Here is a 14,762-nt window from a genome sequence, read left to right as displayed (position 1 = left end):
ATATATATATATATATATATTCACTTAAAAAACCATAGGTTTCAGGCCTTATATAGTTAGGAATTAGCATTTAAAAACCATTGAAATTGCTCCTATATAGTTAGTTGTACTAACTACATTTCGCCCACCCGCAATCCACTGCTGATGATGTCACATATTACATCATTCATGACATGGTCAGTGACATCACTGATGACATCACTGATGACATCTCAAATGACATCACTGATGACATCTCATTTGACATCACTGATGACATCATCCAGTGACTGTGTGTTTCTGTAAAGTTTTAATATGTTTTACATATTGAAGAATGAGTGAATGTATAAGTGTCTGGATGAAGGATTTAGTAAGTGTTTGTGACTGACTGTATGAGTGAGTGATTAAATGTGCCTTACTAAATGCATGGGTTAGTGACTAAACTGTCTGAATGTGTGCATCAGTATGTCTGTTGTTGTGTAAGCTGCTGCATGTGTTGATCAGTAGCTATATGAGTGGCTATATGGGTTATTGATTGGTTGCCCAAGTATTTGAATGAGAGACTGAGTGTGTGTGTGGGTGGCTGGGAGGGGTGTGACTCTGTGCATAGATGTGTGAACAGTTGATTCACTAGGTGTATGAGTTCAAGAGTGCACGTGGAAACAGCTATATGGGCGGTTGACTGTGTGCATGGGTGTGTTGGTGAGTGAATGGATATCTCAGTGCTACATGCGCAAGTAAGTAAATATGTAAAACACAGTGCATGTGAGAGTTGGCATATATAAATGACTATACATGAGAGCCAGTGAATGTGCGAGTGGCTGAATGGATCATTGTGTACTTGTATCAATCAGTGATTGTATAAGAGAGTAAGTATGTGTTAGTATATGTTTGAATAAGTAAGGTGTTGTGTGTATAACTGTATAGTTGAGGAAATGGAAGTGTGATTGATTCTTTGCATGACTGACTAGGGGTGTGAGTAACTCCATGGATGAGTGGCAGTGTGTGAGTGTCTGTATAGGTGTATGAGTGCATATGATAGTGTTGTATTGATGAGTGACTGCATGTATGAGTGATTCTATGGGTGAATGAGTGAATGTGTGTGTAGACCTAGGAATCAGTGAGTGCATATGTAGTAACTGGTATTGGTGTGCCAATGGTTTCAAGAATGGTAGTCTGTACTTAACACTGGGTGTATCAAAGGTTATATTAGAGTGTGAGGAGGTGCATCGTATTATCACATGAATGATATCATCAGTGATGTGATCAGTGATGTCAAATGAGATGTCATCAGTGATGTCATCAGTGATGTAATTTGAGATGTCATCAGTGATGTCATCAGTGATGTCACTGACAATGTCATGAATTATGTATTATGTGACATCATCAGCAGTGGATTGCGGGTGCGCGAAATATACCGGTAGTTAGTTCAACTAACTATATAGGAGCAATTTCAATGGTTTTTTTTTTTTTAATTTTTTGAAACCTTTATTGTGCATGAAATAAAGAACAAATACGGGCCCACAACCATCCGGCCGGCCACCAACTCTCATGTAGCACTAGAGCATGCAATACGGTGACATAGTAATACAGCTGCACATCGGTTATTAAGCAGAAATCAGACTGGAGGATGCCGCAAGACCATGACACAGGAGTAGTTAAGGTTGATTTTTAAGTTTTTCTTGCAACTATTAAGTTCAGGTCGTGTTGTTCCGTACTCACAAAATAATAAAATAAGAACAAGGTCCATGCAGGTGGGACACGACAGTAGCTACAGTTTACAGTCAATCCACATCTCGACAAGCAGTCCCGACCAGGCAGGATGGCCACACAATATCCACGCTACAGGGTAGCAATCTCAACCTCCCACTTGTATCTACGCCACCACCCCTCGCCCAGTATGCCTGAACACGGGCCAAAAAAAGGAAAAAGTATAAAAGAGGCAAAAACAGGTCCCATAGAAACTAACAAAAATGAAATATAACCCCCCACCCGACACACATGCCGAGGCTATGGCCTACCCCCCCCCCCCTAGCAGAGTGTCTGTCGCCCCATAAACCGGAAATACAGCAAGAGAAGAGAAGAAGAAAAAAGAGGCGAGAGAAAGCAAGAAAAATGTAGAAAAAGGAGAAGAAAATGATAATAAACGAAGAATTTCAACACTTGAATATAGGGAGGAAGAAAAGAACAAGCTGATCTACCACTCCCAAAAAGAAGAGCGCAAAAGTGGGGAGGAGCCCACCTCACATCAGGTCCCCCGGACACCCCGGCCATAAACTGCTGTCTACCCCCTGTTCAATAACAGAAACAAATCGCAGCAAGTTCAAGATGATAGGGCGAGATATTCCACAGGTCATGGCACGCGTTGAGAGAGCATCATATATACAGTCATCAGCCGCCACTCAGTCACAACAGACAGAAGAAGGTCTCCTAGCCCTGACCAGAGCGTATGCGCCTCCCCGAAGACAGCCACCAAGGAGGACCCGCCCCGGACAGAACAAAGGGATAAGATGGCCGCCCTCGGTACTGAGAAGAAGCCCCAATGCAAGATAAAGAATGCCAATTACATAAAGTACCAAATGTCCAAAAGAGCGGTGCCCTCACGAGTCTCAGATGTTGTATGGCACTAATAAGCAGGAGCGCAGCTTGCAGTTCATAGGCAGTCTGTAGTTTCAATCGCTGTGCCGGCGGCACCACGGGCAGGGACGCTGAAGCTGCAAGCGAAGGCGAAGGATCAGGCAGGGATGGCAACACTGTAGCCTCATTGGCGGAGATGGGTAACGAGCCGCCAACATCGTCACCGGCCGATAATTGTTCCGTCGTTCGCCCGTGTGGTAACAATGTATCTCGGCCCTGGCACTGCGTGGGCCGAGAGGAGCAGTGCGAAGGATCAGCAGACACCATACACCTCAAGTCGAGTGCGGCTTCGTCCAGCCGGTCACCCAGCGCCGCAGCTCTCACACGCCATTCTGCACTCAAGTCAGCGAGTGCGGCAAGGATAGAGGCATAGGAGTAAACAGGCTGTAAATCGCTCACTTCTACCAGCCGAGACGCCTCACGATGAACAACCATGTTCTCGGGTCCAGGAAGGGCAACACAGTCAGGCTTCGGGGCACGATCCACAATCGCTCCGCAGGAGCCGGACGCCATGTTAGGTTCACCAAGTGGCTCACACGTATGAGCAGGCAAAGTACACTGTGGAAATCCTGGGACCAACCCCCGCAGCAGTCAGGGCCCTCCGACAATGGGCAACATCATATAAATTACCCTCCCCGTGCGACATCCAACAGGGGGCAATCACGATGGAGAGGCACGGTAGTCAAATCGCCTCTGAGCGCAAGTAGGGGAAGCGGAGCGGCTCACCGTAGCATCACACGGGGGAGAGATCGCAGGAGTAGCCTCCAAACAGTCGTCATCTCAGACCACCAAGAGCCAGGTAGAATTTATCTCCAGCGAGCTGTCGGGCACCAGACGTCCGCTTCGTTTCAGATCAGCAGCCCACAGAGCTCCGGCCGTCCCCGGGGGCGCACCACGACTCGGGTCCGGTTCCAGGGCAGGACAAAGCCGAAAGCTCCGCCCGTCAATAGCGCCGGTTTGCAGGCAGGCAGGGACCCAGGAGAAACACCCTCGGCAACAGCGCGCTACCGTCTACCTCCCGCGGTAGCGGTATGCAGGAGAAGGGACAGGATAATGCTGCGGGGAAACAAAGGCTCGGGGAGCCGGGAGACTACACGTCCGTCTCCGCTGCCATCTTGGCTCCTCCTCTTCAATGGTTTTTTAAATGCTAATTCCTAACTATATAAGGCCTGAAAATTATGGTTTTTAAGTGAATTTGCAAGGTTTTTAAAATGCTAATTCCTAACTATATAAGGCCTGAAACCTATGTTATTTTAAATGAATTTGCAAGGTTTTTTAAATGCTAATTCCTAATTATATAATTCCTGAAACCTATGTTTTTTTAAGTGAATTTGCAGGGTTTTTTAAATGCTAATTCCTAACTATATAAGGCTTGAAACCTATGGTTTTTTCAGTGAATTTGAAAGGTTTTTTTAAATGCTAATTCCTAACTATATCAGGCGTGAAACCTATATTTTTTTTCAATAAATTTCAAAGGTTTTGTAAATACTAATTCTATTAGCGGATAACGTTTATATATGTTATTATCCTTCTGGGACCACCTGAGCAGCCATCTTGTTTCTCAGGAGAAGTGAGGCACAAGAGAGCACAAAACAAGAGTGGAAAACGCGAAAAGGGGGCAGGGTTGAGACCCCCTGACCCCCTAGCCCTTCTCAGGGGGTCCCAGAAGGACCACCAAGTGCAAAAAAAAATTATTATTTTTTTAAATCGCGGGGTACCCCCACGGTACGCGTACCCTACGCGTACGGTGCGTGTACCCCGCGATTTTGGTTTTTGTTTTTTGGTTTTTTTGCCCCTGGGGGTCCTTTTGGGACCCCCTCAGAAGGGCTAGAGGGTTGGGGGGTCTCTACCCTGCCCCCTTTTAGTGTTTTCCACTCTTGCTTTGGGCTCTCTTGTGCCTCAGTTCTCCTGAAAAACAAGATGGTGGCCAACACTTCCTGGTTTGGACAGTTTGGAATGTTGACAGTCGACTGCCAGCCAATCAGAAATTTGCGTGCGGTGTGCGTACGCTGAGCGCATATAGATATATAATTTGATCAAATTCAATTTTCTCAACAACTCCTGGAGGATTTTCACCAAATATAGAAAAGACCCTACTGCATACTTGTCCCTACCATTTTGCCAAGTTTGGTGTAATTACGTTCAGCAGTTCGGGCTGTAGCCGTGTCTAAAGGTCCCATAGAAAATGCCATTTGAAAAATTTCAAATTAAATTTTTACAAGAACTACTGGATGGATTTTCACCAAACATAGCAAAGGCACATCTGCATACCAGGCCCTACCATTTTGCCAAGTTTGGTGTAATTTCATTCAGCCGTTCGGGCTGTAGCCGTGTCTAAAGGTCCCTATGGTAATTAAAATGGGGAAAACAAGTTTTGGGACCCCCTTTCGGCCCCTACTTGACGAATCCCCCCGAAACTTTCAGGGAAGGAGCGGGGCAGAGCTGGCCAAAATTCTGGAAAATTGCACACAGATTCCTCATTCATCGCCAAAGTTATTCCCAATAGAATGTTGAGCGCATATAGATATATAATTTGCTCAAATTCATTTTCTCAACAACTACTGGAGGGATTTTCACCAAATATAGAAAAGGCACTACTGCATACCTGTCCCTACCATTTAGCCAAATTTGGTGTAATTCCGTTCAGCCGTTCGGGCTGTAGCCGTGTCTGAAGGTCCCATAGAAAATGCTATTTGAAAAATTACAAATTCAATTTTCTCAAGAACTACTGGAGGGATTTACACCAAACATACAAAAGGCACTGCTGCATGCCAGTTCCTACCATTTTGCCAAATCTGGTGTAATTCCATTCAGCCGTTCGGGCTGTAGCCTTGTCAGAATGTCCCTATGGAAATTAACATGGGGAAAACACGTTTTGGGACCCCCCTTTTTTCTCGGCCCCCGCTTTACGAATCCCCCCGAAACTTTCAGGGAAGGAGCGGAGCGCAGCGAGGCAAATTTAAGGAAAATTACAGGCAGATCATTTCTTTGGTGCAGTTAGCGTGTTTCCTGGTCACCCATGGTTCATCAATGCCTAGATCTATGGTTTTAGTAGCAGTGGTGAAGTGACAGACACTGCACCTGCCACAGGGATAGCGGCCTGACACTGGGGGAGGCCCCATAGAGTGCTGGCAATATGCCTGGGAGACATTTGAATTAGGATGGAGTAACCAGAATAATTTCAGCAATTTTGTATTACTCTTTGGATGCAGAATTACCAAAATGATATGATTACACTAGCTTGAGAATTAGGAGTAATTTGGGGTAAAACTCCTGCTGCAGGAGCTCAGGAACAACAAACTAAGAGGCATCTTTGCCAGGGGATTGCGTCACCGGAGCGTCACTTTTTCAGACGTGCCAGTGACTCAATGCCCTGCACCATTGCTTTTTGATGCTGCCCTGGATTTAGAAAGAACTGTAAATCTGAGGCAGCACCAAAAAATAACATCATGCAAAAGCAGGCGTTCGATTGGGACAACGAGGAGAAATACTTTTATTTCTCCTCGTTGTTTCTCTTTCTATGTGTGCGGCAGTCTGCAGCGCACATAGAAAGAGCAAATCACCTTTGAAGATTGTTTATGTGCAGGAAGGTGTCCATCCTGCTCATAAACAATCACCCGTGCAGGTCAGGCACCCTTCCACTATGGCACAAAGGTGTCTGTGTTGGCACTAGGCAGCTACATTCTTGTAAATACGGTGCATCCCTGCGTTTTCTTTAAATGATGCAGCGGGGTGCAGAAAAATCTGCTGCACTGCAGAGCTGCGCCATTTCATTGTAAATAGTCCTTGGAGAGAGCAAGGTGTTGCTATGCTCCTCTTGTCCTGTAGCATATAGCGCTATCTTCTAAGTGCAAGATGCATCCTCTGGCCCAGTTCGAATGAGAGGATGCAATAAGAAAGTAGCGCTAACTGTTGGAATACAGTTTGCATACTTCAGAGAAATTTTGTGTTAAATACGAGTAATTATGCTTAAGAGAATTATACCGGTTACGCCCAACCTGACGTTGCATCCTCTCTGAAACAAGAACGGAGGTCGATGCTGCTGTTTACCAGTTGCATTTCAGATTTCTTTTTGTTTGGTATGAATCTTCTTCCCTTGGTTGGACTCTATGAGAAAGTCATAACTTAAACTAGCCTATTATCACCTGGTTTGAGAATAGGGTTCTGGAAGTGCCTCCTGGTAGTCACTCTGTGCTCTCTTCATGGCTTATTTGATGTTTACAAAGGTGACAAGAAGCAGGAAGAGCTCAGGGAAACATAGAGGCTACTCCCTAGAAAGAGGTGCAAATGCTGAACTGAACAAATACTATGAACCTGTGTAGCATAGAAGCATGCCTAGGTCTGTGTCCTCAGCTGGGCATGGCATGAACAAAATAGAAAACCTTTAGTGTTGTTTTTGAAGGTATCCCTAGAAGCAATAGTTGACAAGGGTGAGATTCAAGTTATCTGGATTTAAACATACTAAACAACACATGTATGTGATCCCAAAGTCAAAGCAATTTGTAAGGAAAAAAACAAAAATAACAGTGATCTACTAGAAGAGAAATATACAAGTAGAGAACCTAAAATTGTGGATAGTGACAGCGAAACAAGGTCTTATACGAAATAGGTAATGATTTTGAAAAAAAGATGTAATAAGATGAAAGTTTAATATTTTTACAATAAATACAGTTGGGCGTATAAAACGTCCAGTGCCACAAATGATTGAGGTTATTAGACAATTGATACTAGGAAGAAAGTAAGAAAACAGCATGATGCATGAAAAGGAGCATTCAGACATATATGACAACCACAATTTGAACTAAAATAAAATTAGCACAAAATTAATATTCAAAAGCAAAAATGTAATGTGTTGTACATTGAACAATACAATGAAGCTTACTAAATAAAAAAAAGTTCATTAGGAATTTTCTTTCTTTTTAGCAATATGCAAGTTGATAAGAACATACGTTCTTGATGTTAAACACTTAGATAAGAACATAAGAACATAAGTTCCACAGAAATCAGACAACAAGCAGACATTTTATAAAACAAGGATGTACAATTCATAGTACTACACCAAATTTAACTCCAAGCTCTGTTCTTGTGAGGTCCAGGGCTGGTTTTGCCTTCCCATCACATGTGAGAGTCCCTGGGTGTCTTCCAATACTAATAGTTGGTTGTGCCAAGACTCCAAGCGCTAAATCAGTCGAGCCAGACTGCACACTGGCCATATCATAGATGATACCTCCATATAGTGCTTACAAAAACCTAAGACCTCTAAACTAAAAGAAATGCTTATACTTATCTAAGTGTTTAACATCATGCTGACTTTACATGCTGCTTCATCCTTAGGTTCCTGTTGAAGGCCTCGCCATCGTGCACCAGTTCCCATTTTCCTCGGGCCTACAGAGGATGTCGGTTGTCACACAGATGGTTGGGGGCGACCAGTGTCTGGCCTTCATGAAAGGAGCACCCGAGAAGGTGATCAGCTTCTGCCGACCCGAGACAGGTATTCAGAGAAAAACAAGTCGCCACTGAGCATTTACAACATTAGGAAACCTTGTAGGGTCTCTGGTCCCTTCTCTAGACATACTCATGAGGGCGCCAGGTGACACCGCTACAAAGTTATGGAATTCCAACTTCACTTGCAATATTCTTATTACACATATTGGGGAATATTTTTTTCTTATATTATGTAACCACAGAAATGGGGAGAAATATTGAAAATGAAATATGCTCCTTCTTCCTGCAAAACCTCTCCTGTATCTATACAGTATTTGAACAGAATTATAAATAGCAAGCCATTAAAAAGAGTTTGATGTAAAAATAGTATTGAGGAAAGATACCAATTTTGTCAAAATATTGCCTTATGTACCCAAAACACAATTTAGTTATAACATGCATTGGCAAAAACAATAGGTCCGTTCTGGGCAAGCTGGTCTAGCGGTTAGTTATTATTTATTTCTTATTTCGGTGGAGATTTTTAACAGAATTGCCTTGGGTGTGTCATTGGGCTACCCTCTAGACCCTCTCCCGCACAAGATCTGGAGAGAATTGGGTCTGAGCTTTTCCCATTCTGCGTCAGATCTGCAATAGCTCTTTAACTTCTGGACTAGTACCAGCCTGTTGGAAACGGGCTGTGGTTACTCCACTCTTGAAAAAAGTGACACGCGACCCGACTGTGCTGTAATTATAGACCGATTTCTCTGTTGACTTTTCCGATTAAAATCATTGAACGACTGGTCAGCAAAACCCTGTCTCAATTCCTGGAGTCTAACTCCAGGCTGGATGATGCTCAGTTTGGTTTTCGAACTGGCCATGGAATTGAGACTGCTCTGGTCACTGTGTTAGACGATCTTCGATTGCGGGCAGACAGGGGACAATCTGGCATTCTTATTTTGCTTGAGCTCTCTGCCGCTTTTGACACGGTCAACCATGACATTCTGCTTATCAGGCTGGAAGAGGTTGTGGTGTCAGGAACGGCTCTAGAATGGTTCCGCTCCAATTTATCCGGCAGATGTCAGGCGATCTCTCTCCCACTGTATCAATGTAAGTTTTCCAATATCCATCATGGCGTTCCTCAGGGATCGTCGATAAGCCCTATTCTCTTTAACATCTATATGAGACCCTTGATTGAAATCATAAAGGCGCATGGTGTGAAATTGTTGAACTATGTCAACAACACTCAGCATTTCTTCTCCCTCGAGGGAAATCATTCCATCTCCCTGGCGACATTTCATGAACGCATGCAGGACACTGCACACTGGCTAAGAGCCAACTCACTTCAATTTAATTCAGACAAGACTGACGTTTTATACTGTGCTGTGGGGAAAGTCCCCCCCCCCCCCCCCCCCAATTTCCTGACAATTTTTGGCCTGCTCCAACTACTTCTTCTCTGGTCCCGGCCACAGCAGTGCGTAATCTGGGAGTTATGCTTGATGCTAACTTATCTCTGGAAACACATGTAAACAGGTTGGTGGGGAACTGTTTTTCCCTGATCAGAGCTTTCAGGATGATCCTCCCACTGTTGCCAAGGACGGCCAGAGGGCTGATCTTTGGAAGTATCTTCTTCAGTAGGTTTGATTATTGCAACACCTTACTATTGGAGGCCCCAAAATGTTTGATTGAACGTCTTCAAAGAGTCCAAACCTTGGCGGACAAATTGGCACTGATGAAACCACGTCACTCAACAGGCTCTTTGGCCCTTGCCCAGCTTCAATGACTACCAATAAGGCAGAGAGTTCAGTTCAAGTCTCTCTTCCTGGTTTTCAAGGCTCTTCACGGTTTTGGACCCAAGCCCCTTCAGGAGAGCTTTGCTTGGTATATTCCAACAAGATGCCTTTGCTCTTCCACTGCTTGTCTGGTGAGAGCCCCCAAAATACGAAGAGTTTAATCAGGAGGTAGGGTGTTTAGCTCAGCTGCTTCCAAACTCTGGAATAACCTTCCTGTGGAAATTAGACAGTTTTATGACCTCCTGCAGTTTAGGAAAAAGGTCAAAACATGGCTGTTCCCCAGAACCTGACAGCGCTGAGGACCCCCTGTCAAACCCACTTCCGTTGCCTTCCACTTATTGATGATTCACCTATTATATCGCCAAGATACCCGTTGGGTGATAGTTGCGCTTTATAAATACTGCATAGAAATACAAATACAAATTTCAAGCATATGCCAAAGAAATTAAAAAAGAAATTAAAGAAAATATGCTACCACCTGAATGTGGTCCATGTATGCTATCAATAAAAATGTGAGGGTTAAAAGAATCACCAATGCAGTGATGTGTTTTTAAAGAACAAGTCGTTTAGCTGTGTCATGCATTTTATTACTATTATTATTAGTAGTAATAAAGGAGACAAGAACGCATTCCTACCTGCACAAGTACTCAAATCACAGAGAGCTGCAAAGCTCCAGTGCACTATGGTATGTTATATTTATTTATATAGCTCACTAATCACCAAGGAGGGTATCCAGGCCCTTGGGCAGGTGTGCAAGTTTGTGGTCCCCAATGTGCTTTCACAAAGAGCCAGGTCTTCAGCTTCTTGCGGAACTCAAATAGTGAGGAGGAGGGTTCGATGTGTTGAGGGAGGTTGTTCCGAATCTTGGGTGTGATGTAGGAGAATGAGCGACCTCCATGTTTGCTTTTATGGATGCGGGGCATGTGTGCGAGTGAGAATGATCAGAGCGAAGGTGTGTGATAGGTTGGTGAAAGTATATGTGGCTGTTCAGGTATTCTGGTCCTGTGTTGTGTAGATCTTTGTGTATGTGAGTGTGTTACTTAAACACTTTATAAGGACAACTATACAAAGTTGATGGAAAATAAATAACATAAATCTGGGTACCTGGCATGTAAGTATAATAAATAGCCTTTATTTAAAGTTGATATAAAAGATGAATTAAATAAAATACTCTTTGATTCAGCCTTGCCACTACATGAAAGGAGCTATTTTTAAGTTGATGCTAAAAATGAGCTTAAACAATCACTAAATGTGAAGGGAACTAATATTTTAAAATGCCTGACCCACTGTCTCATGCTGTGTGTTGTGGTGAGTTAAAGCTATGACAATTTAGCAGGCTAATGGAAGAAGCCCACTGACCAAAAGTGTCCCTCTTTTTGTATTCTATGTATGGTTTTTTTGGAACAATTATAAGTCTTTCTAGGTAGCTTCAGCTGTCTCAAATGAAAACCTAAAGATTTCAGATGGCAAAGAGTCTTTGTCGTCCAATCAGACTCTTTACTCACAACCCACTAGTTACTAGCTCCCCCTCACTTTCCTCAAATCTTCACAGATTTCGGCATGTGTGTGACACTTTTTAGAGGATTTCCTTTGCACATGTGAAGTGTTCCATTTAGTGTATTCACTAATACCTTTCTCAGATTTGATGCATAGCAGAAAGAAGTTAGTTTTCTTTTAGTGTTTTTTTTCTAGTGCTGTGCTTCTTGCTGTGTTTTCTTTGATGTCTATGTTTAAATTTCAGCCTTGAAAAAGCCCTAGGTCCGCCAACCATCAAAGGGTGAAAACCGTGTTGGCTGACTACTTGTTTCTCCATATAAGCAGAATTTTCTATGTAACAAAGCATGAATAGGGAATATGTGCTATACAGCTTGAACATTTAATACATAAATCTCACCTACTTATCTTGAATTTTAAATTTTAAGACATCGACATGTTTGATTTTCTTGGTAATGTGGTAAATGCACCACTCCATTGTACAGTGAATTTGCTTCTGCAAGGGCTTTATCCTAGTTGAGTGCATCTTTCCGCCACTGAAAGAGCCCACTATAAAGGATTGGGTACTTTAGGATTTAGGGATATAGCCAATAGCTCTTCCTTTTTTGGTTGATTAAAGTTTCCCATGTATTGTCTTCCTAGAAGTAGTTGACAAATCATCTAATATAAGGAATGCGATACTCCCAAGTGTTCATGATGAGGGTATTGCAAGTCACCTTGAAGTTCTATGATCCAGTAAAGATACTAGCAATATGGTTTTATGGGGCTACATTAGGAGAACCCTACCCAATCGAATGATTCTTTTATGATTTAATGGGAATATGTTTGTGTTAAATTGACATCCTGAATTTATGGCATGACCTGGGGCTCCTGGACACACCTGCTCTGAATGGTCCCAAAACACCTTGGAGACTTGCAGTCAGCACTTCATTGGTCCCCAGCTATGGTAGTCTTGCAGGATAGCAATATATACAGATCAGGAAAGATTAAAACCTAGTAGTCTGAGTTAAAACATAGAGTACAGCTCACATTAAACCAGATCTGTGACTGGGGGTGAATGTTTGATTAATTCTGCATTCCATCCATCATCTATTCTTTTTACATTAAAAAGAGGGCAGATTCTGGACACACCATGCCAGAGTTTCTCATCACAGGCATGGATAAAGAGATCATTCCCTAGAGCTCTACATAGGAGTTACTATTCAACTGAACTAATAGATAGTGTACTCAAGTAAGGTAGAGTAAGCAATTCTCAATCATAATAGTAAACATGTGGTTTGATATTCCTTGAGTAAAATAGAGGACAGAGATTATGTACTAAATGTCACATTAATTCGGTTGAAAATAAAAGAAAGCCTCTATTTAATTTTAATGTAGCAGAGAGCTTAGGCCAGCCAATAGGTTTTGCTCCTCAATGGCATGCAGACCTGGGACATTTTCAAGTTTAAGATGGCTTGTAAATGAACAATAGCATTATGATCAGTCTCACATGGAATGTAGGTAAGTCATTTTAGTCTGTCCTAGTGGTCCTAATCGTATCTTTAGATAGTAGATATTCGTGCTTGCATAATATTGAAGTGAGCTTCAAAATACTTTTGAAAGAATTATCAATTAGTAGCGATCCATTCAATCCCTGCAGTTTAGTCAAAAGTGCCATTGAGGGGTGAAACACATGTTTGCTGGCCTAAGTTCTATGCTACCTCGCAATTAAAAAGCTTTAACTGTGTTAAAACAAACATATGTGATGATTAGTACAACATCTCTGACCACTATTTTACAAGAATATCAAACCACATGTGTATGATTATTACTATTATTGGGAATTGCTTACTCTACCTTGCCTAAATATATTTCACAGTTATGGGCATTTGGGTATTGCCCTCACAAGGGGGCGTATCATCAAGGCGGCGTAAAACAATTATCGCCGCTTTTGCGTCCATTTCGGGCGAAAAGCAGCGATAATTGTAACGCCCTATCAGCATGGACACGCTAACGTGTGAATCCATGCCTTAGCGCCCATTTCCTTTGCGCCTCGCCTCGCATCGCTAATGAGATGCAAGGTAGGTGTTCTCGCCTGTAAGTCAGCGACAATGATCGCTAACACAGCTACCCTCTAGTAAATCGCTAAGATGCCTAGCGACATTAAAAGTAGCGCTAGCTGGTATATTGCCGGTTTCTTACGCCTGCTATTTTTCCTACTTAGCCATATCTATCATTGGATGGTGGATTGTCATGCTGAGTCCACATCTCCCTATCTAAAATGTTTTCTCTAACAGGGTTTATATCGCTGGAATTACTGCGATATTGCCTCTTTCCGCCGCTATTGCTGGGATTTCTATCGCCTCGGAGATGCGCGTTGGTAATAGTGCGCTAACCGGGCGATAGAATCCGGCGATAAATGGCGTTAGTAATGTGCACGTTAGACGCGGCCAGCAATAATTATTACTGCTACTTGATGATATGCCCCAAGATAACCAATACTAGTCAGCGTCACTCTAGAACTTGTGTACCCCTTCCTTGATAACCTGAACTACTAGACAGGTCGGCAAAGGCCATTTATAGTCACATATATGAATGTGCTTAAACTGCAATTTACCAAGGTGGGGTGATACTTTCAAAACACTAGAAGCAGCATATGGACCAAGCAGACACATTCTGCACACCCTGGAATGGGGTTCCAAGCAAAGAAAGAGCTCTTCATTCAGGATGTCTCTGGGGACCATGTGTCATGGAACCTTGTGGAGAAGACATGCTGAGAAGCAAATTTACTAATACCAGTTTAGAATTAGAGATGCTTCTATCTCATTGACTCCACTCATTGATCCTACATGTCAGCATTCAAAGGCCATGCATTGGTATCCTATTTGTTCTCCGTATAGGGCAAGATGCCAAAAGACAAGGCAGTGTTGTTTCCATCCACATACAACTACCAGCTTGATGGGTTTCCCATTCGCAGAAGCAGATTTGGAGCAATCATTGCCCTCATTCTGCATACCTCACCCTTCAGTGAACAGAAGCTACTTTCCTGGCAAATTCTGTGCTTGTGGATCAGTTGTGCAAAAATTGCATCTGTTCTCAAAAGTCATAATGTTCAGGTGACAAAGTCAGAGTTTGATGGTTGTGCCAACACACTATATTTTACCACACTTGTTTCATATTCAGTTTCATATCTAGTTTAGCTTTGACTTCATTGGTAAATAACATTCCTCCATCACACCCTGAATGTTATGCCCTTTGTAATCTACCATCTATGAGCTGAGGTAAGTAATGATTTTACGTAGCTCTCTAGGGTGGAAAGAGACCTTTCTGAAATAGGGTTAAATACTAAAGTCACACAGTTAGGCTGCTCTGCCACTTCTTAGAATCTAATGAAATCCTAATTGATGCTCAAGCAGTCGTCTGACCCAATCGCAGCACTGAAGAGGGAACTCTACTACT

General features: G+C 42.8%; 1 protein-coding gene across 1 annotated transcript in view; it reads left to right on the top strand.

Moving 5' to 3' along the window:
* LOC147684255 (putative cation-transporting ATPase 13A4) overlaps positions 1-14,762 on the top strand; it is a 291,659-nt gene that overhangs the window by 175,387 nt on the left and 101,510 nt on the right. The window contains exon 16 of the mRNA XM_086942617.1: positions 7,951-8,107. Coding sequence (XP_086798743.1) covers positions 7,951-8,107 — 157 coding nt within the window. The remainder of the gene's footprint in view (positions 1-7,950; positions 8,108-14,762) is intronic.

This window comes from Lissotriton vulgaris, chromosome 11, assembly GCF_964263255.1.
Source record: "Lissotriton vulgaris chromosome 11, aLisVul1.2, whole genome shotgun sequence".
NCBI classification, from domain to species: Eukaryota; Metazoa; Chordata; class Amphibia; order Caudata; family Salamandridae; genus Lissotriton; species Lissotriton vulgaris.
This window is presented reverse-complemented; position numbering and strand designations above follow the sequence as displayed.